The following is a 20,165-nucleotide window of genomic DNA, read 5'->3' on the forward strand; positions in this document are numbered from 1 at the left end:
TCCCTAACTGCTTTTGTATGTTAGTAAATAATGTCTCATTTTAGACATTTTCTGTAATAGATACAAACTACTGCTTTGTGCAGTGACTTTCAACTACAAGGCAAGCTGTTCAGCAGCAGCTTAATCTTTAAAGAATTCCAAAACAAGTTCAACTTCCTGGCTACAAAGAAACTCATGATCACATTGCAACTAAAAATAAATTTATCTTTAGAATTTCCTCTTGATCACCTCCTGAAAGATACTTTTGATTCTGAGAACTGTTACGCTTGCACAGATACACCTTACTTCGAGGAGTCACTGTTTATACATTTATTTAACACTGACAATTCACAGATTATTCAAAGTCTATTACAAAAGCCTTTACTTACACTGCAGTACAGACTGACAGACCAAAGGATTCTGTAATTAGTACAGAATCACCATAGAATTGCCTTTTATGGAAAATTCTTATCTACATAATTATTTATTTAAGTTTACTCTGAGCTATACATTACTTACTGTATGGCATTGATGCACTGCTTGCTATTGAAGATGCATCACTACAAGTGGAAGCTGGGGATGGTGGAGGACCCATCTCAGTTTTCACTGGTTCCTGTTTGCTTTCAGGTCTAGAATAAAAGTTAGTACTCAGAAATGAAGGAAGAAAAAAGTGTAATTTTTTCTGTAACAATGGACAAAGCACCAGTGTATCCCAGCATTGTTCCTTTAACAATACCTTAAAGAAGTAACTCCACACTTGTGAACAACCATCCTAACTGACAAAGCTATAAACCTTGAAGCAGGGGATGGTACAATGCTGCTTCATCAGGGATTAATTTTTTAACATTAACTGAGCATAAATACACTATTACAGAAAATAAACTTCAAATGAGCTTCATTTAAGGAAAGAAAGAATTATTAGCTTTATACAGTAACCTGGAAACTCTGAAGCTGCTAAATATTTTCAAGCTTTACTTGAAATTGTTTAAATCTGAAACATTTAAATGGCAACTGTCAACCCAAAAGATTGTTTTTTTTCCCAAACTATGGAGGGGCTGAAACAGATCTGTTTAATCTCATGAAGAGCCAGGGAACAGCTGGTTCCATTTTCAGCTATTAAAATATAAAATCTTGGAAACCTTATGAAACACTGTAGGCAAGCCTTTATTTAATACTCCTGCATTTCACATGTATGTACTGCTTTCACAGAAGTGAGACACCCCTCCTGCAGTAAGCATTTCTGCACATCTAGCCAAGTACCTCATAAAGATCACAAAAATTTTCAAAATTACAAAAATCTGACCTTCCTTTTCTATTATTACTCCCAAGTTCAGGAGAGTATCACACGAACAATCTACATGTACGTGCACGTGGTCTCCACACTTACTTTGCCTCGGTAGTTTTGCTGGCCTTCTCCATGTTTTTCAAGCTCTCAGGGGACCGAAGCTGAAATCGACAGCTGTCATTCATGTTCCAAACAGATTCCATAAGCACACCAACTTTAGGAATTCCAGCACTGATTGAAAAAGCAACTGCTCCAGCATGATAGAGGGGGTTATTTCTTAAACACACCTACGGACAGAAATATTTATTTCTATGAGAAAAATTAATTTTACTGAGGGAAAGCAGAGATACATTATTTTCTTGGTGGCATATGCAGTAGTCAAAACAGAAAACTTGTGTATCAGGTGAAGAGGAAAGTCAGCATTATGTACAAAAAAAGAAACTGTTGTGAAAGCAACAGCTTTAGCATTGAAAGTGTTTAATGTATAATATTTAGATGCTCAACCACAAAAAGAACAATTAATCCAGTAACAGAGACTCATCAATGTGTCAATTAGAATGGTTTTGGAATAAAAAAAAAATGTGCTCCCTGAGAAAGGGCTGCTTTGTCTCATATTAGTTCTAGTACTTATCAAAAAAAACCCAAAAAAACCTCTGTATCAGTTATTAGTCTTTTTGGTAAAGGCTTCAAACCAAAGGTCTATCACACTGCAAAAATAAATCAAACCCAGACATTAATACTGCAGGCATTTAAATGCCTCATCATTTACAAAGCTATTTGTTCTACAGAGAATTGTATTTCTATACTTACTTTCTCTCAAAATACAGAATCAGTAAGTAAGTTAAAACAGAAGTACTTTGCACGAGTACAGCTTGTTCTTCTGTGTAGCAAGAGTCATACTCATAGAACAGCAACAATATTAACAGGACACAGTCACTGACAGCCATATAATTCAAACATACTAATTTAATTTCCCATTATTGCTATCATTTTTGTTCATAACTTATTGTGCTAATTAATTTTGTTATGTTTTTTTAAGAGCATGTTGTAAGCTCATCATATAGCATGGTAGAAGTGCTACTGATGACAGCTGTACTTGCCTGGGTTCCAACAGTTATGTTTGGCATAGAGGAGATACCAGCACTAGACTTCGGCTTTTTATTTTTTGCTCTGGCCTTTTCTAGCATTTTCTTCCTTTGGCTGAAAGGAACTACACCCCTGTGGAAAAAATGCATGTTATTTTAAAAAGGCTGTGAAAGAAAAGCTTTGAACAATTTTTTCCTTCTGCTTAACGTAATCATGAGCAAACATTCACGTGTGTGTACCACCTTCTCCAAAATCTCAAAGCACTGCAGAAATGTCTTCTTTTTCCATATGTACCCCAACTTTCCATATTCATCTCGACTACCCCAATTTATACAGAGGAGGAGGAGGAAGAGGCATATGACTTATTTCATTGCCAAACGGCTTTCCTTCCTGTCTGAAGTGCTGCAAACCTCTGTCACAAGTGGTATACTCCAGTCACAGCTTTCAACACGCAGCTTGCCTCTCTGAACTTGAGGATATCTTTCTCACAACTAGTGATAATTTCCAGAATTTGCAACCTCTGGGGAACATGATTTTTGTTTCCAAATTCTAAAAGCCTGTCTTTCTGTCTGGGTACATGGCAGAAGGAGTCTGGGGCTCTTACAACTGACTTCCACTGCAATAGGGGGAAAAACCCACTTTTTTTGTACTTGGATCTGCTCGGTTTAGTTGAAAATCATGCCTGCATACACAGTTAAGTATTCTCATTATTTCGATATTACATGATTTAGTCAATGGCTTATACAGTTAGAAGCTTTGAATCAAGAAGCTCCTTCATGTTAGGCAAAACATAAAAAGCATCAGTCCTGTGAAACACTGGAAGTTGGAATCCTGTCTCATGTACTACAGATCACTGTAACTCGGACTATCAAGAGCAACAGAAGAATCAATTGTCTGCATCAATCTGGTAGCATAAAATCACCACGGCTGACATTTAACCAGAAAAAGACATGTTGCATCATAAATTGCCTCTGAAGACTACATATAAACACTAGTAAGTATTTTTGCATTTTGCACAGATTATTCCAGTAAATATACATGGTTCTAACAGCCAATTATCTCCAATGCTACAGCTTAGCAGTATCTATATGATGAGTAATTAAAGTATGCCATGTCAGCCATGACATAATGAAAGAGTCAAGAACCAGAAGTTTACAAATCTAGATACAGGTCTACTTAAATGTTTTCCAGAGTTAATAGAATTTAATGAGAAAGCTGTTTCATAGTATTAATTTTCAATGCTCTCATTTCCAGCTCATCAGTGAGTATTGAGCTCATCCATGCCTCAAAGCTACTTGAACTTTAGGCATGATACATAATGCAATGACTCCTGACACACTGAAAAATAATGCATGCTGACAATGCATTAGTATTACTCAATTAATTCACTTAAATTAGAAACTCATTTCAGAGCCCTTTTGAAAGAATTATTTTTGAGCATTTGTTTTTTGCTTTGTTTTGTTTGGGTTTTTTTGGTGTAAGCTTCTTAATATTTGAACTAACATTTCATATTTTATGTCTGAAAGGGTTATATTTTAACAACAAACTTCAGAGGGAGCGTTTGATGTTATTTCCCCCTTCTTTAAGATTTAGACCACAAACTAACAGACCAAATCTTCTAACAGAGTGAGACCAAGGAACATCAACCTCATACGTGAGTAAGTTTGTTCCATATTTATAATCTGAAAGACCCAAAAGGCATAGAGATGATTATTTTCTGATCCTGTGTAGTACTGATAGATCTGAATGCTAAAGCACTTACACACATCTCCTAAAAGAATGACCTTATTCTGTTACAAATGTCATAACTGGATCCAAAATCTTTAGGCATTAAAAAAGACAATAAATATATTTTATAAAGGGAACCTAAGATCAAGAGCAGATTTACCAAACTCAGAACAATGGTGGTTCAGTAGTTTTGCAATGCTTCTTGGAGCCAGAGACATGAAGACATGCAGAACATCCAAACTGTTGTACACACACACAGTATTTACTTACCACCAATACAAGTTGTTCTCTAGTTGAGCACATGTGTAAAGAGCACAACAATGTAAAGAAACAATCCGTTCTCCCTGAAGCTCTGAGTATGTCTGTGCAGTGTGTTCTAATTTAGAGGCTACAGAGCTTAAAGTTTCATCTACCCATGTAGCAACCTAAGGGAGAAGGAAAGAAAGGAACAGAGAAGGTAGAGGGAAAAAAAAAAAAGAAAAAGAAAAGTGGAACATCAGTTGCATCTTTAATGTAATATTTACTGGTTTTGGAATGGGGGGAAAAATGTATCACAAAACAAATAAACAATTATATTCCTCGGAAACTTATCCCCTACCACCTTTCTTTCCCCAGAAGAGAGCATTCCAGAATTGCTTTCCCCTTTATTTCCTCAACCTTAACAAAAAAGGTTGAAAAAAAAAACAAGAAACCTGTCATAAAGTATATGAATGTGCTGGTATCTTTACCAAATCAATTTAAAGTTCACTCTAACTAAACTGAAAAGCATATTTAGCTAACTTACTTTACATCACTGAAAGTGTCAATGTCTAGTTTTTCTACTAAATCTCTACAGAACATTAACAAGCTTCTCTAGTCTCAAACCAGAGTCAGTTTCTACTCTAACAGCAAAAAGTCAAGCACTTCATATAATCAGGCAACCTTTTCACTGTTGCAACTCTAAATCTGATAGATATCTTTTTTAAAAACTTGTTGCATTTCATGGGGAGGAAAGGAAAGGAATGAGCAAATGAATTGAGTACTTTCTGGTGCAGATGAAGCTGAAGAAACAACAACTCTACACTACACTGCAAGCAATTGAAGAAAACCCGGCTTTGTCAAATTCAGCAGCCAGCAAACATTTCATACCTTGTTATTTTCCGTGGCAACAGTTGCTCTAATACTATTTGCAGAAAGAAGCACAATCTTTTCATTGGTTAACCCCAAGAACATGGCTCGTGGATGATGTAGCGAAGGATTCTTCAGAAACAAAAAAGTATTTTAGATATTCAAAGCATATAAATAATTCTGAAGGGGAATATTTAAAGCTATACAGTACCTGTGCATTTCTGTAAGGTTCTGATTCACTCCACTTCCACTGATAGAGTTCTCCTTTACTGCTAACAGCCACGAGCTCAGAATATAGAGCTCCAATAGAAATAAACTTTGTTCCATCCTACAAGCACAGAAATATGAAGTCTAAGACAATGATATTATAAATGCATCTATAAAAACATATAAATGCAAAAAAATGACCTTGAAATTTTTTTTCAGAGCATCCCTGAATGCTAAACCTGAAAATAAAGATATATCCAGATTGTCTCAAGATCAGCATGTCTCTTCACACAAAACATCATTGTTTCTGATGAAGCAAGGGAATAAAGAAAGGTATTATTTCCAAGACCTTTAGCAAGAACATACACATGGCAATTAACTTGTATGGTTTATTAAGAGCTTACATGGTGCTTTAAGAGCACAACACTGCTCATAAAATTAGAGATGAGATCTCTTGACTTGTGACATTGAAAAACATTCTGCTTGAAATTCTGGCTGTTTGAAATTAACAAAAAAGCAACATAATTCCACTATTCCATTACTAAGTATAGTCAGGAATATATCTTCCAAGCTACCCAAGAAATCAATTATCAAATTCATTGTTTCATCAGTTAAACCACTCTTATCTTGCACTTCTGAAAGTAAGTAACGGCAAACAAAAAATGTCAAGTTTTAAAAAAATTGGCATGCTATGTCTCAATAATGCATCATTATAACCTGACATGCTGGAAGAGTTTCTAATTCTTCATTATTCCTCTTGCCCTTTTCTCCTTTTCAGTATTTTATCAAAACTCATATGGTGTTTTTCTACTACTTACATAGCATCAGTTTGTTTATTTGCTTCATCATATACCTACAGGGGCCTCAGATGTCCTCCCTCTTAGATTGGGTAATGTATCAATGCAACTATACAATGTTACAACCTCACTTTTAAAAATTCCTGTTCCTCCTTGCATTGAAACTGATCTCAAACTGCAGATAATTTGAGTGATTTCACAAAACATTAAATTCTGTTTACTGAGAAACATTTGTAACATTTCACCACTCCTCAGCAAGTGCAACTATAGGACAAACATGTTCCTTCTGAAGTTCCATTCTACTAATAACTCAAATTTTTCTTCCACTTACAGCTTCACAAAAAAATGAAAAAAAACCCTGATCTGAGAGAAAAAATAGATCTGAAAGATGATACCTTGTCTTCTCTGCAGTGGTTATCTCCCCAGATTAGTACCTTTAACTGACTCTCAGATTACAATACACCATGTTTAAGTACTTCAGCCATCGGAGGGGAAACTGAACTCCGTCAGCCAATAAAAAAGTCCCATTATCCAGTACATTTACCTATCCTCTAAATTAGGAGACTTTTCACCACAGAAATTTAAAAGTGGAAACATTTTTAGTTTGGTACATCTGGATTTACACTATTTTTTGTTTTACTGTTTTCATGCCCAGAAATGTGTGTTCCAAAAGACGTGAATGTGTCCTTAAGTGACACAGGATTCATTCAGTACAGAATGAATTCAGTACAGCTCTTACCAAATGCTCACCAATATTTTGGGAAAAAGAAAAGCAGCAGGAGGAAAGGATAGAAGCAATCATAAGCAATTCTCTTTCATAACCTGATAAGAGTCTCTAGAGTTCATTAAATCATTAGAGAACTATTTTGTTCTGGAGGGCATCTACCAACATAGCAAAGAAGTAACACAAATACTAATCCATGTCATGACTATTAATACATGCCATGGCATAAACATTGCACATTCTGAGAAAGAACTGTCATCAGAACCTACTGTAGTCTAATGAGATGCATCTCTACTTCATCAGCATACATGAATCTTCAGAAGTTAGCTGGCCTAATGCCTCAGAGTTGAGTAGGAAAAGCAAATATTTTTTGCTCCAAGACACTCTCATTTTGACTTTTCATCTTGATATCATATCTTTTAAAAACAATCTGCTTTGTACCAGAAGCTGAATATTAGAGAGACCTGCCAATCAAATTTTTTCTCTCCCTTCCATCAAAATATTAGCAGTTGTGACCTAAGTGCTTCAGGATCAATGTTGCATTCACCTCCAGAGGGCCATTCAACAAACTGCCCAAAGTATCTTGAAAATACAAAGAGAAGAAAATTAAAACACTAGTAACAGAAGTGCAGCTGTAAGGGTGTCAAAGATGCAAGAACAACACAACAGCTCTGTTTCTGTAAACCTGAGACTCCTGTTCAACTACAAATCCTGATTTCAGACCAGGGAAATTAACGCACATTAAGATGATGCAGGCTACTGACAAAATCTTGGTATCTCAAGCAGAACAGACCTATTAGAAAATACTAAAGGCTTGGTTTGCACCTAAATTACAATCAAGCAGGGAAAGACCAGCCCGACTTGCCATTACTACACTCCAATACACATGGCTCTGATACATGTGGCACACAGTTGATACAGTGCAAGTGCAGACTGACAGTACTACAGTGTAACAAGATTCCAAATATCAGAAGAATGTACTTCAGTAGTTGCTGAAGTTTATTTGGTGGAGAAAATTCAGTACCTGAGCAACACATGTCTATACACTGTCATTCTCAGACTGCTGGTGAAACTGATGCACTTGGGAGCACGATCAGCTTTCCTAAAGTTTCACCCATGCCTCCCAGGTTGGTAATTCACCTCCCACAAACAAAAGTTAACCACCTTCATCACAGCCTTCTACAGAGTTTTGTCCCAAATGCTAGAGGTCAAAATAATGAAAAACAAACATGACTGGTGTGCTTTCACTTGCCCCCTAGCTTACTGTCTTTTCCAGTAATCTTTCAAAACCCCCTTCCTATTTTCCAAAATGGAAGAAACATATGAACTGACCTCTCTGCTAAACCATCTCCCTCAGGATTTTCCCCCTGAAGAATTTCTGTTGGAAAATACTACCAACAAAAATTCATGACAACAACTTCTGTTACAGAAGGAAAAGACACAGAACTATTTCTTATGAATGTTCAGCTGAAAGAAATGATAGAAAGTTTAATTACTTTTGAATAAAAAGGAAGGCCTTTCCAGTAAGACACCTTCATTTAACTGGCAGCACGGAAGCTGGGGTTTATATGAGTGCATATGCAAACAGGTAAGTGGGAAGCAGTTCAGTATATATAAACTGCACAGGCATCCAGTTAGGTATCACAGCAAAACAAACAAAAGAACCCCACACTAGTAATAATGGCCATAGTAACATTACCAAAACAAAGATGATGAGTCAGTATTCCAAATTTAAACTAAATTTATTCACTGATGTTAAATTCCTGGAATGTGCCTCTACCAAGCTAGATTTTCTCATTCTAAGCTAGGGAGACAAAAGCTGCCAACTTTGCCTGACAGAGAAGTTCAATGTTAATAGATAAGGAAAAACAAAACAAAACCAACAACAAACCCAAAACAAACAAAGGAAAAACACTTTAGACGTAAAATATCTGGTAGAGAGCAACTACTAGATAAACATTCTTTTTAGATGTCAATTCCTCAGTCTGAATGCTCAGAAGACGACTATTGCATCTAAAGTCGTGCTGCTGTTAGCAGAAATAAGCCTCTACATTCACATCTGTTTTCAAACTTTCTATCTAGATTTAGTCTGAAATGAACAGAGACAGAGAAAGTGTGAGAAAGTGTGACTGATCAAAAAAGCAACCTCACAGATCCCATGGACAGACAGAAATGGGAACACTAGATCAAGTCAATGAAATTTGGTCTACTAAACATAGATGATCACTTCCATTACTTAGGAAGCTTTTTGGTTTGGTTGGTTGGTTTGGGTTTTATTTTATTTAGGTTTTTAAAAACTCATCTCCCCAAACATTTAGGTAGTTCACAAAGATAATGACCACAGATATTCCATTACCAACATATAGCTAGTGTTTCTACTACTTTTATCTCCTGCAGTTATTACTTCTTGCCTTGGAAATGGAATTAAGGTTATAAAGAAAAACAGCTAATCAAAGCCAAAGGATTTTGAAGGAGCAACCAAGTTACTGATCAACTCAAAACACAACTGCAAATAAACGCAAATTTTTACTACTGTAGTTTAAAAGGCCAATCCACTCAAACTGAAAGTGTCTCTAGGAAAAATAATGCTTATCAAAAAATGCTGCCTTGATGAAGCATAGTTTAGATTGTTTCATGAGTTTCCTACTGGCAATTAAATGCCTTGAGCACCCAAATAAATAAAAGAAGGAGAAAACCCTAAGCTTCATGATCTACAGCAGTATCTTGAAAATACACAGAGAAGAAAATTGAAACAGTAGTAACAGAAGTGCAGCTGTAAGGGTGCCAATGATTGTGTGTAATTAAACTAAGTGTATAATAAGGAATATGCTTTATTACATTATCTCACAAAACTAAGACATCATAGTCAAAAAGGCAACTCACAGTATTTATTCAGAAAAAAAATAAACAGATCAATTGCACAGCATGCAAATAATAGAGTAAACAATTCCATACCTTATCTGGCCACCACTGCAAGTCTTCTCCTAAAGAAACAGGACTTTGAACAGGTGTATTCTTCTTGTCCAGGTTTGGTTCCCCTTCCTTACTTGTTGAGCCTCTTTCATTATCAAATGAGGCTCCATCAAGCCACCTTCGTTCACGCAAACGTAAAACGGACTCACGTTCACGCAACAGCTCAGAGTCTCTCTCTAAGGGAAGAAGGAGAACTGGTATGCAATTGGGTCACACCAGTGGGATAAAAGTAAGCCACTCTCTAGTAAAGACCCTTTAGGATGCAACTAACAGCAGTTTAATCTACTCACACAGATTAAAAATATAGTCCTGACATGCAACATTCAATATATTTACTCATACAAGAAATGTACTTTAGAATCGCTAAACATAAAATAAGCTAGAAATAAAGGCTTACAGTTTTGTGTACTATGAAAAAATGCTAGAGAAATTTCACTTACATCCTAAGAGGCCAAATACATTAAACATTTCTATTTAAAGTTTTCTAGTACAATATGCAGTTTTGTAGTTTTATCAGTGTAATTACAACAATAGAAGACTCTTAAGTCTATACAGTCTGTCAGATAGCTTTATGCAAACCAAAAAAAGAGTATTTATTAGAGAGTTTCACAGCAACTTTTCCAGAAAAAACAGTAATTTGAAAAGGTCAAAGAAAGCATTAAAAAAAGCTCTCATACATGTTTGATAATCCAACCCCTTTTGTTTAAAGCAATATTCTATAGGACTGGATTTAATAAATTAAAAGTGTATCTGCTTTGAGTAGATTAAATGAAAACTTTTCAAGAGTCAGACAAGTTTTTAAAAGGATCCTCACAGAAAAATGTTCCTTACCAAAATGCTTGCCCTCCAACTGGCCTATAAACTGTCTAAAGCCAGTACTCTGCAGTTCGTTCATGCAGAAAAATTATTTAAATCAGGTAATCAAACTAACTTTCCACAAGTCAACTATGCATGGAAAACAAGGACTATGGAATTCGTGGTAACATCTTATATAGAATAACCTCTTACATAGAATAACCTTAGAAAAGGAAAAGAAAAAAGGAATTTATAAGGAGTTAGATGCTGAATATTTGCACATGCACATAAATGCATTTAACCTATGAAGTACCTCACTTATGCTCACAAAAATCAACTGGAACTACATATACGAGATGACTGCATTATTATCTCATAGTTTCAATGGATTACACCAAGTCTTGGGTCTTTTGCTGTATTAGACAAATGGGAAAGTTTTTACATAAGCCAAACACGACAGCCTGTCTTACAGATGTATTCATATAAGTACCGTACTTACTTTCTAGCAAACATCACATTGACCCCTGTTATAATAATTTTGTAACAGAAACTTACATGTTCAGCAATTAATATATTAAAATATGTTCATGAAAGGCAACAAAACTGTACTAAATAAACAATCACACCAGAGATTGGATTAACAGTTTGGAAATACTCTAGGTATGTGTGGCAACAGCCTCAAAAAGATAAGAAATTGCTGCATGGTCTGTCATAAATTTTTCATGTGTATAATGCTTAAAAGAAAAAATGACCTAACACTGCTGAAGGAGGTTTTTATCACCTGCCAGTAGTTCTCCTTATCCAACTATAAAAATGCTTCAAAAAAGTAAAATTTAGATTTCTTCTCTCTCCTTGTTATCTAAAGTTCCTCATTCTGTTACAGTAAATTCTGTCATGGAACAACTAAGGAAATGTGAAGAAAAGTGTACAAAAAGCAACCCAAAAGAAAGAAAAAAGAAGAAGAAAACAAGAAAGTATTAAGAATGCTGCATGTCATTGATCATTACTATTTTTTGAGTCGAATTATATATTTGTATTGCCATCTGCATTAGTAGGTACATATACTACTACAGTTTAAAATAAACTTAACATGCAATAATTTTATAATACCTTGCAATGATCAACAATTACATTTTTAATATAAGACTTCTAATGTTGTTGCAGAACTTACCTGCTAACAGTCAGAATTCATTAATAATTTTGATGAGCAGCAGTCTACTTGTCTACTCTGTATTTGACAACATATCACAGTCTACTTTCACATTAAATGAGCATCTAAACCACCAGTGTGTACTATCACTAGCTTTTTCCACAGCAAACTAGTTATTACAAAGAAAAAAAGATGCAAAATTACCTCTGGATGAGCCTAGCCTGGAAAGTGATGAGCGCCGAAAGGATGGATAACCAAAGTAACTAATATCTTCTGAAAACATAGCATCAGCATCAATAATGACACTTGGGTGAGCAGAATGTATGTCAGCATCCAGAAGAGACATAAGATCCTCTATAAGAGGAGACAAGGGTCTTAAGTGAATAATCAGCTACTTAAAACATAATCTAGAGAGACCATCAACTAAACAAATATCAAAACAAAAAAAATCCTATCTATTAATTGAATTTCTGCTCTTCAGATTCACCAGTGCAAACTCATGTGCCTCCTATGCAGCCACATTTACAATCAAGCTTGGCGAACTAGTGAGCAAAAACCAGCTTCCCTGCAAAAACTGCCCTGTCACTTACCTAACTACATTTCCCAAACAAGACTTTCCCAAAACATATTGTTCTATATTCCAGAAATTCAAACATTTGACTGTCACTTGAAAGAACAAAGCACTAAAGTAAGATAGAGACATATACACACATGTGCACACACACTCATGCATGTGATGCAGAACTCCAAGTTGACCTAGAATGAAGGGAGGACAGAGCTGATGGAGAAAGGCAGCCTTCACACAGCCACATCTTTGATGCCAAAGATTGCAACTTTCTCCATGCAATGTTTCTATCAGAGAATGATGTACTCATTTAATTCACAAGCTAGCAACTTGCAGCTCTCAATACAAAGCTTTAAATGGCAGCTACATGAACAACAACAGTTATCTGGAAAAAGCACTATGTTTTAATACCATGCAGCTTAAAAAAAAGACCCAACCAAACCTAAAGGTTGAACTTAAATTAAATACTGCGACTGCCCTAGCTTCTATGTGAGAAAACTTCCGTTTCCCTGGAATAATGATCATCATTAAAATGCAAAACAATCTCATCCATTAACTAAACTAAACCTTCCATCCACACACAAAAAAGGCTGCTGGAAATTCATGCGAGATATTGATGGCCAGCAATATGAACTGCCAAGACTACTGAACCTGGCCACTATCTTGCTACAGAAGGGCAGTCCTACTTCCCTCCTTTATCCCTGTGGCAGGCACCTCCTTGGGACAAGGGTGGATTTCTAAATCTACAACTAGTGCATTCACCTGGCTTGAAACAGAAATTCACTGGGTTTAGAAGTAAGGTGCAGATGGATTTTCAAACTGACTTAATGGAATAATCAGAGCCCCAAAGGTGGAGCTTCACCACATGCTGCAAAGCTGACCAGACCCTACTGCTTGCTGCCAAAGGAAATAGCTCTGCCCTTCCCAAACCTTCAAGCAAATATGACTTTAAAAAAAAAATCAGCCTCCCAAGATTAGGTTTCAGTAGCCCATTCAGGCCCAAAAATCTCACCCCTATGGGAGGGAATGGCAGGATAGTGCCTTATGGCAGGAGGACAACCTCATAAGCTTAAAGCACCTGCTAAACTCTTGTGAGGCTATAGACAGACTCCCTTCAGGAAACCTAGAAGGAGCATGCAGAATTTCTGCACATCCAATTCTCAGCCTTCATCTCATAAGCATAAAACAAAACAGTGGCTAGAAAACAAGCATTTTTGACAGCAGAATCTGATTATTATGGGTCTTTTTCTCAGTGTCTGGAATGAATTGGAGGGAGGAACCGGAAGTAGAGGGTATCAAAAAACTAAAAAGGAGCCAGAAGTATTAATTCACTTAAGACTTTCATATGCCTGCACATCAGAATATTCACCCTTGTATTTCTAAACTCTCATCTTTAGGAAATGTAACACATGCCACCGACTGTCCACAGAAAAACAGTGCTGCAAACCAGTGAGCACAGTGGGTTGAAGGCAAGACCTACATAAATGCTTTTTGCATTAATTAGGTAATCCACTTAAGTGTAGGCTGTGCTTCTAAAAGCACATCATCTGGGACTCCATAGTTCACACAGTACACTTTAGGAAGTCATCCATAACAGATTGCTTGGAAATCTTAAAAGAAAATTCACATTTGGCAAAAAAGCTCTATCTAAAACAATTCAGATCACTTAGAGTACCCTTATCCTTCCTGCTACTGGCTTTTCACAACTATGAAGTTGCAGTACACCTCACCTTCAGTGCCAACTTGTAAGTAACAGACTTTCAGAGCTGCGAACACAGACGAAATTCTATTGTATTTCTCAATATTGACATACTGCTCCCTTCTCCCTCATCCCACAACCATCTTTTCCTAGGTAAGCTCCAACCCCTCCATAGTCTAGCAACTAGTTTTGATATCTTCTGGTCAGTATCCAGGAAAATAAACTGCAAATAATTCTGATCTCTTTCTAGGAACCAAATTGCCCAGTACAGAAAAGAACCTTCCACCCTCATTCAAAATGGACAATACTGGTTTTTTTAAGGCAAGCTACGTAAGAAATCCTCTTGACAGAAAACACACACTAACTTGCGACATACACACACACACCTTCCACCAGGTCAGGCATCTTGACTTTAGCTGTGTTTCCAAAAAACAAAAGGGTAAAAATTCAAGTATCAGACGTAAGAACCAAAACTAGGTGGCTTTGGGCTAAATACGCATTAAGATGAGTAACGAAATGAAGCCTTTTCTTACCCTCTTATTTCAGCTTCAAATCAGATTTTAATTTTCTTCCAGTATTTCTGAAAGAGATCCCCCTTCTTCCATTTTCTATATCAGCAAAGAAAGGTGCTAAAACCAGTAGGGATAGGAGCCAAATCCACTCCCCTTCAAACATCACTGGAATTTTTTTAGCGCTGTGAAAACACAGATACTGCAAGGCTACATCCAGTTTAAGAATCCAGAGTTAAAAAAAACAAAACAAAACAAAAACAACAACCAAAAAAAAAAACAACTGACCAAAAAAACATTCTCTATGTCTTTATTTTCCTGCTCTTCAGACAAATACCATGGGATTATATCATTCATCTCTCGTGCTGTGTTAGACCAGAACCAGACTGCTCCCTTCACACCTAGGTGTGACACTTCTGATGAACCTATTTTTGTAAGAAAACATCTATGATTCACTACTAAATACCAAAGAAAATTGGAAGGAAAAGGATATTCAGTTCAAAGAAAACAAAACAACAACAACAAAAAAAAAAACCCATAAAAAAAAAAAAAAAGACCAAACCAAAAAAACCCTAGTTTTCAGTATGCACATAAGCAGCAATTCAAATAGCATTATCACCGGATTCATTAATTGAAGGCATTGCTTAGATCAATTCTAATCACAAGTCTCAAGTAGAGCTCTCTTGAAACCTTTTACCTTAAGGGGGCAATCATAAGTTCTCTCCCCTCTTCTGAGCTGCACACTTTTATGAAATATTCAAGTATTCAATGTGTTCAGTACCTCCTCCTCTTTCAAGTTTGGATTAAATTGGCAAAACTATGACAGTGAACGGAGAGAAACATTTGTTTTCGTTTCCTAGGAAACTAGACTAAAACAGAACTCCAGAATTCATTTTGGATAAGATAATATTTATTCAAAATATTACCCAACGTGAAGGTCACAAAAACAGAGAAAAAAAAAACACCGCAACAACAAAGAAAACCAAACCACAACAACAAAACCACAAAAAACCCCAACCCCATTATCTAATTGTTTTGCCCAAAGGCAAATCACTGAGCTGATCCTACACTAGGCTGCAGTTCCCACTCCCCTCACTGGAAGCCAGCATAGCAAGCCCTGCTGCAAAAACAGCCCATCTCTCCCCTCTGCAAAGCAGCCTGGATGTTGTCAAACCCACCTTTCACAAGTCCCACTAGCGAGAACCCACTGTACCACACAGAAGTTACTGAGCAAATACGCACTCCTCTGAACTGCAGAAACAACTTTTTAACATCTACAACACCTCTATTCCAACTATTAACAGAACATAAAACCGAAAAGAACCCTCTAATACAACGTGGTATGAGCCTCATAGAGGCTGTTGAGTCTTTCCTATGCTAAATGATCTTGTTCTATGTATTTTTACCTTGATTATTCTCCTTATGTATTTGTTATGAAACAAATGAACCTACACTCCTCTCTGCTAACTATCATAGAACAAAAGAAACAAGACTAGATTAGAGAAGCTAAAAATCAAAGTACACTGGATAAAAAAAAAATATTTAAGAGACACTCTGTAGCAATCTGTACAGAAAAGTAACATTTTGCTCTTCACTTAAGACATTTTGAGAATTCAGGAAGGATTGGAACATATTTTTTGCTACCTCAAAAGAAGCCAGATGCATAACATTTACTATACTAATAATATCATGACAACGGATATATTAAAAAATTATGATCCATTAAATAAGAATATATTAATTTCACAGTACTTGGAAAGTATCTCAGCTTATTAATGATATAATGTTTTTTAATTATATGTAAAGTGCTTTTAAAAATTTCTCTATCTTGGAAAGCTTAGAGAAGTAACCCCTAAATTTAAGAGTCACAAATCATCAGACATTCAGAAGGCAGAAAGACAAAATTAACATATGCTTTTAATTGAAATGCAAGAGCTTCAAAAGTCCAGAGGCAAATTCTGTCTTCTTGCTTTGTTTGTGCTTAAAATGAGAATCAAAAAGCTTTAAAGCATAATTTGGCGTATTTTTAAAAAAGGTTCTTTATCTTTCGGAACAATACAAAAGCCTAACAACTGAATGCATATAGCATTTATCAGTTATCCACAGTTTTCTCTGATGATGTTATAGTTCCAAAAGGCCATCCAGAGGTGAGATGACGAGTGAAAGCAAGAAGACTGCAAAGTTTCTAGAGCAAAAAATGCTTTTAAAAAGAGCTATAGGCAACTTTCTCTGGCCATTTGGTTTTCCTGAAAACTAGCTTGCATGGTCACATGACACAAGCAAAGCTGCTAATTTTTACTAATTAATGTTTCAACACTAGAGTTATGACAGCACTGCCTAGTGTCCAGCTAGATTTCTCAACAGTTCAGATACCAAACTAATTTCTGTGCAACAAACTGATTTTCACCTGTAAAACTTAGGACAGAGAAGGCATGCACATTCTACAAGTCAGAAATTACATCTTTGAAGAGTGGCGTTAAGACAGATCAAGTGTCATTTCAGTCATCATTTCCATATCTTTTCCCATAAAAACTGGTAAAAAATTAGCCCAATTTCTCTGTGGGCTAAAACAGGGGGAAAACCTAATTTTAGGACATTGCAATCCCTTACAGGAAATTTACTTTGAACACAGAAGAAGATTTAAAGATTAAGCCAAGGAGAAACATTTTTTTGGACATCCAGCGAGGATAGTGACACTCTGCATATTACTTTACCTATCTCAAATTGATGAGACTCACAGACTGTACTGGAGGCACCTTCAAATAAATGTCACCAGTCACAGGTTGTCAGACAGTCCCTATTAATTGATCTTTAGGATCACAAGATGTACTCAGAGAACAATTAATGCTGCAGAAGGCTGGTTAGTATGGTTAAAAGGAGTAATTTACAGTAGAAGTTCCTAACTGTGATTTATCTTCTTAAGGTCAGTTCTGGAGGAATGCATTTGAGTATGCTTAAGACTAAGAAGTGCTTTGAACACTTGGAAACTTCAGAGAATTAACTTCCTCCAGTGCATCTGTCTAATGTTATTAAGCTGATCACTAAAAAGTAAGACTGAGATTAAAACTTTTTCACCCCTTTCACCAAAAGAGTCTTGATTCTACAGCAAAATAAAGACGCTTGACAGATGCAACTAAAACTAAAAGAAGCAAAATGAAATGCAAAGTTTTTGTTGCAGAAATTTAAAAAAAAAAAACATTCTCTAATCACATGACTGAAGATAAAGATGGACGAAGCCCATGAACCTTCCTGGTGAACCAGATGAGCAGAAAGAAAAAACCAAAGCACAACCCTTCATTAGAACAATATCAAAACATCATTTTGACACACAGAAGAAAAGCTACCAGGTAGTCAGAATTCAGGTATGCTCTTTTCACGCAGTGCAACTAACACAACTCTGGATTTGGCTGCTGTTTTCCAAACTGTTCACTCAGGAAGAAAAGATTGCCTAAATTATTTAGCCAATGCAAAAGAAGATTCAAAGTCTTTCATAAAGAGCAATTTTATGGGACAGGCAGTATTTCAAAAACAGCTGCACTTATATTACAAGATTTTGCCATTATAGCCAGAACAGCATTTGTAAGGGGAACTTGAGATGAAGACTAAACCCTCAGTCTAACTGTAACCACTGTAAAGTGTTTTGCTCTCTATTAAGGCTTTTTGATTTTAAGAAAGCATGTAATTTTTGCTCTAAAAACTTATATGAATATTAAAAATATATGTTAGTAGTAAAAAACATGCAAGTCACTAGAAAGCTTTTACGAGCAAGCCACACAGCAGTCTCAGCATCTCACTGAGCAGCAAAATAGATGAAAGTAATGCTAGTGTTACAAAGCCTGGGATCCTAAAAGAATCCATAACTTTCATGCTCCCCACGACAGTATCAACAGTTGTTCTTCAGTGGCTATCCTAATCCCTCAAGATATCCCAGTCCATCTTTTGTTTTATACATTTTTAGACTTTGTTCCTATAAGCAAGAATTGTCTTTGCTGCGTACCTTGCACGGCACAGAGCTCACTGGCAGTACTTAAATACAGAAAAGTAAGAACACACTGGCATTTTTTCATCAAAAGTTGCAGGATACAAACCTCCAGGAAGATATGATTCACTTGCTGTGTCATCCCCGTCATCTCCATCTTCATCATCACGACTCAACAAATTATTTACAGCAAGGTTTACATCAAGATTTGTTCGTTGGAGTTCTCGAATAATAATACTTCTGGACTTCCCTTGTAAAACAACTTGTGCCTATAAGAGCAGAGTGAATTGGTTACTGGTCATTCTCAGATCACCAACCACTATTCATATGAAAATGCTTAATTCTAAAGAAAGTCTAATAAGAATCAAAAGTCAGTAACTGTACATACAGACACAAGCTCCTATCAATTTTCACAGTATCATGTACTTGATATCCAGCCTTCTCTCACTTCCAGTTGGGCCACTGAACTCCAGCTCTGGCACTAAATTTCCTAACAGAATCTTTGAATCTTAGAATCTACTTCTTGGAATGTTTAATGCTGCAGTTAAATAATAAGTAAAATCTGGTTTTGAGGGTTTCTGCATGTTTCTATAAAAGTGTTTAATCTTAGTGTGTCAATCAACAGAGCTGGCAATCAATTGCTGTGCCAAAACCACACCTCAATCCCTTTTATGCTGGTTTCTCTTTCCACTGCCCTTCAAACAAAACCAGTTTAATGACTCTATTTTCCTCATCATTATATTTCTAAATGCTTATCATCAGCACTTTCTGCAACACTGAAGTTTTTATTAACAAAGTGCAAATGCAGATAAAACCTCCCAAACTTCAGATGCAATGAATTCACAAAAAAAGAAACTCTGATTTATTCCACTGAGCCTAGGACTCAGAGCACTTTGTTTTTCCAGACTAGCCTCTACCAAATATCAGAGATGATAAGAGTTTTGAAAGATCAGAAACAAAAGAACATAAGACACAAGTACTGAGTATTTTCACAACAGAGTAAGAAAAAAGGGAGACATTCTAATAGCACACAAAGGTAAATTTTTTTGTCATAAACTTCTATGCCAGAAGTTTACAGATTTTTGAGACCTCCTAGAGTATACAGACCATCTGCTAAGTTCTTTCCCATTTTTCTGCTTTCAAGTTATCTCAAAAATGTTTTAGACACCTTCTATTTTAAAGGCAAACAAAGTACACTATCTAAAAAATAAAATTTTAAAAAAGGCAAAATATCACAGAAAGGGAAGTAAAGCAGATTAACTTTGGCCTAGCAACTAACATCTGTATGTCAAATGTCAACCAGCAACTAGTTCTAACCTAATAGTTATAATGCATTAACTAGTCACATACTTTAAATGTATTCTTTTCTTCAAATACAAAGGAAAATGTTTTAACAGACTTAACCTCTTCTTCAGACTTAAGTGAATAAAAAGGCAGAAGTAGAGCAATATAAACCCAACATTCATAAAAGTCACATTTATAAAAAATTAAGCAGGTGTCCATGAAGAAAAATTATCAGTATTTTAAAGAGGATAAATAAGTTTTATGTCTTTCATTTACAGCTGAAATGGATCATTCCTTC

At 35.9% G+C, this 20,165-nt stretch overlaps 1 protein-coding gene across 13 annotated transcripts in view; it reads right to left on the reverse strand.

Moving 5' to 3' along the window:
- Positions 1 to 20,165, reverse strand: part of UBR5 (ubiquitin protein ligase E3 component n-recognin 5) — an 86,078-nt gene that overhangs the window by 42,865 nt on the left and 23,048 nt on the right. For 10 of the 13 annotated variants that reach the window (XM_085572430.1, XM_085572429.1, XM_085572428.1 and 7 more), the window contains 9 exons: positions 18,693 to 18,852; positions 12,036 to 12,185; positions 9,869 to 10,080; positions 5,397 to 5,513; positions 5,207 to 5,317; positions 4,349 to 4,503; positions 2,365 to 2,482; positions 1,367 to 1,551; positions 499 to 608 (listed from right to left, as the gene is read on the reverse strand). In XM_085572430.1, the coding sequence (XP_085428556.1) occupies positions 499 to 608; positions 1,367 to 1,551; positions 2,365 to 2,482; positions 4,349 to 4,503; positions 5,207 to 5,317; positions 5,397 to 5,513; positions 9,869 to 10,080; positions 12,036 to 12,185; positions 18,693 to 18,852 (1,318 nt within the window). Of the gene's footprint in view, positions 1 to 498; positions 609 to 1,366; positions 1,552 to 2,364; positions 2,483 to 4,348; positions 4,504 to 5,206; positions 5,318 to 5,396; positions 5,514 to 9,868; positions 10,081 to 12,035; positions 12,186 to 14,628; positions 14,769 to 18,692; positions 18,853 to 20,165 lie in introns of those variants that run through there. The other 3 variants (XM_085572426.1, XM_085572423.1, XM_085572431.1) reach the window with 2 other exon arrangements.

This window comes from Lonchura striata, chromosome 2, assembly GCF_050655825.1.
Source record: "Lonchura striata isolate lonStrDom1 chromosome 2, ASM5065582v1, whole genome shotgun sequence".
NCBI classification, from domain to species: domain Eukaryota; kingdom Metazoa; phylum Chordata; class Aves; order Passeriformes; family Estrildidae; genus Lonchura; species Lonchura striata.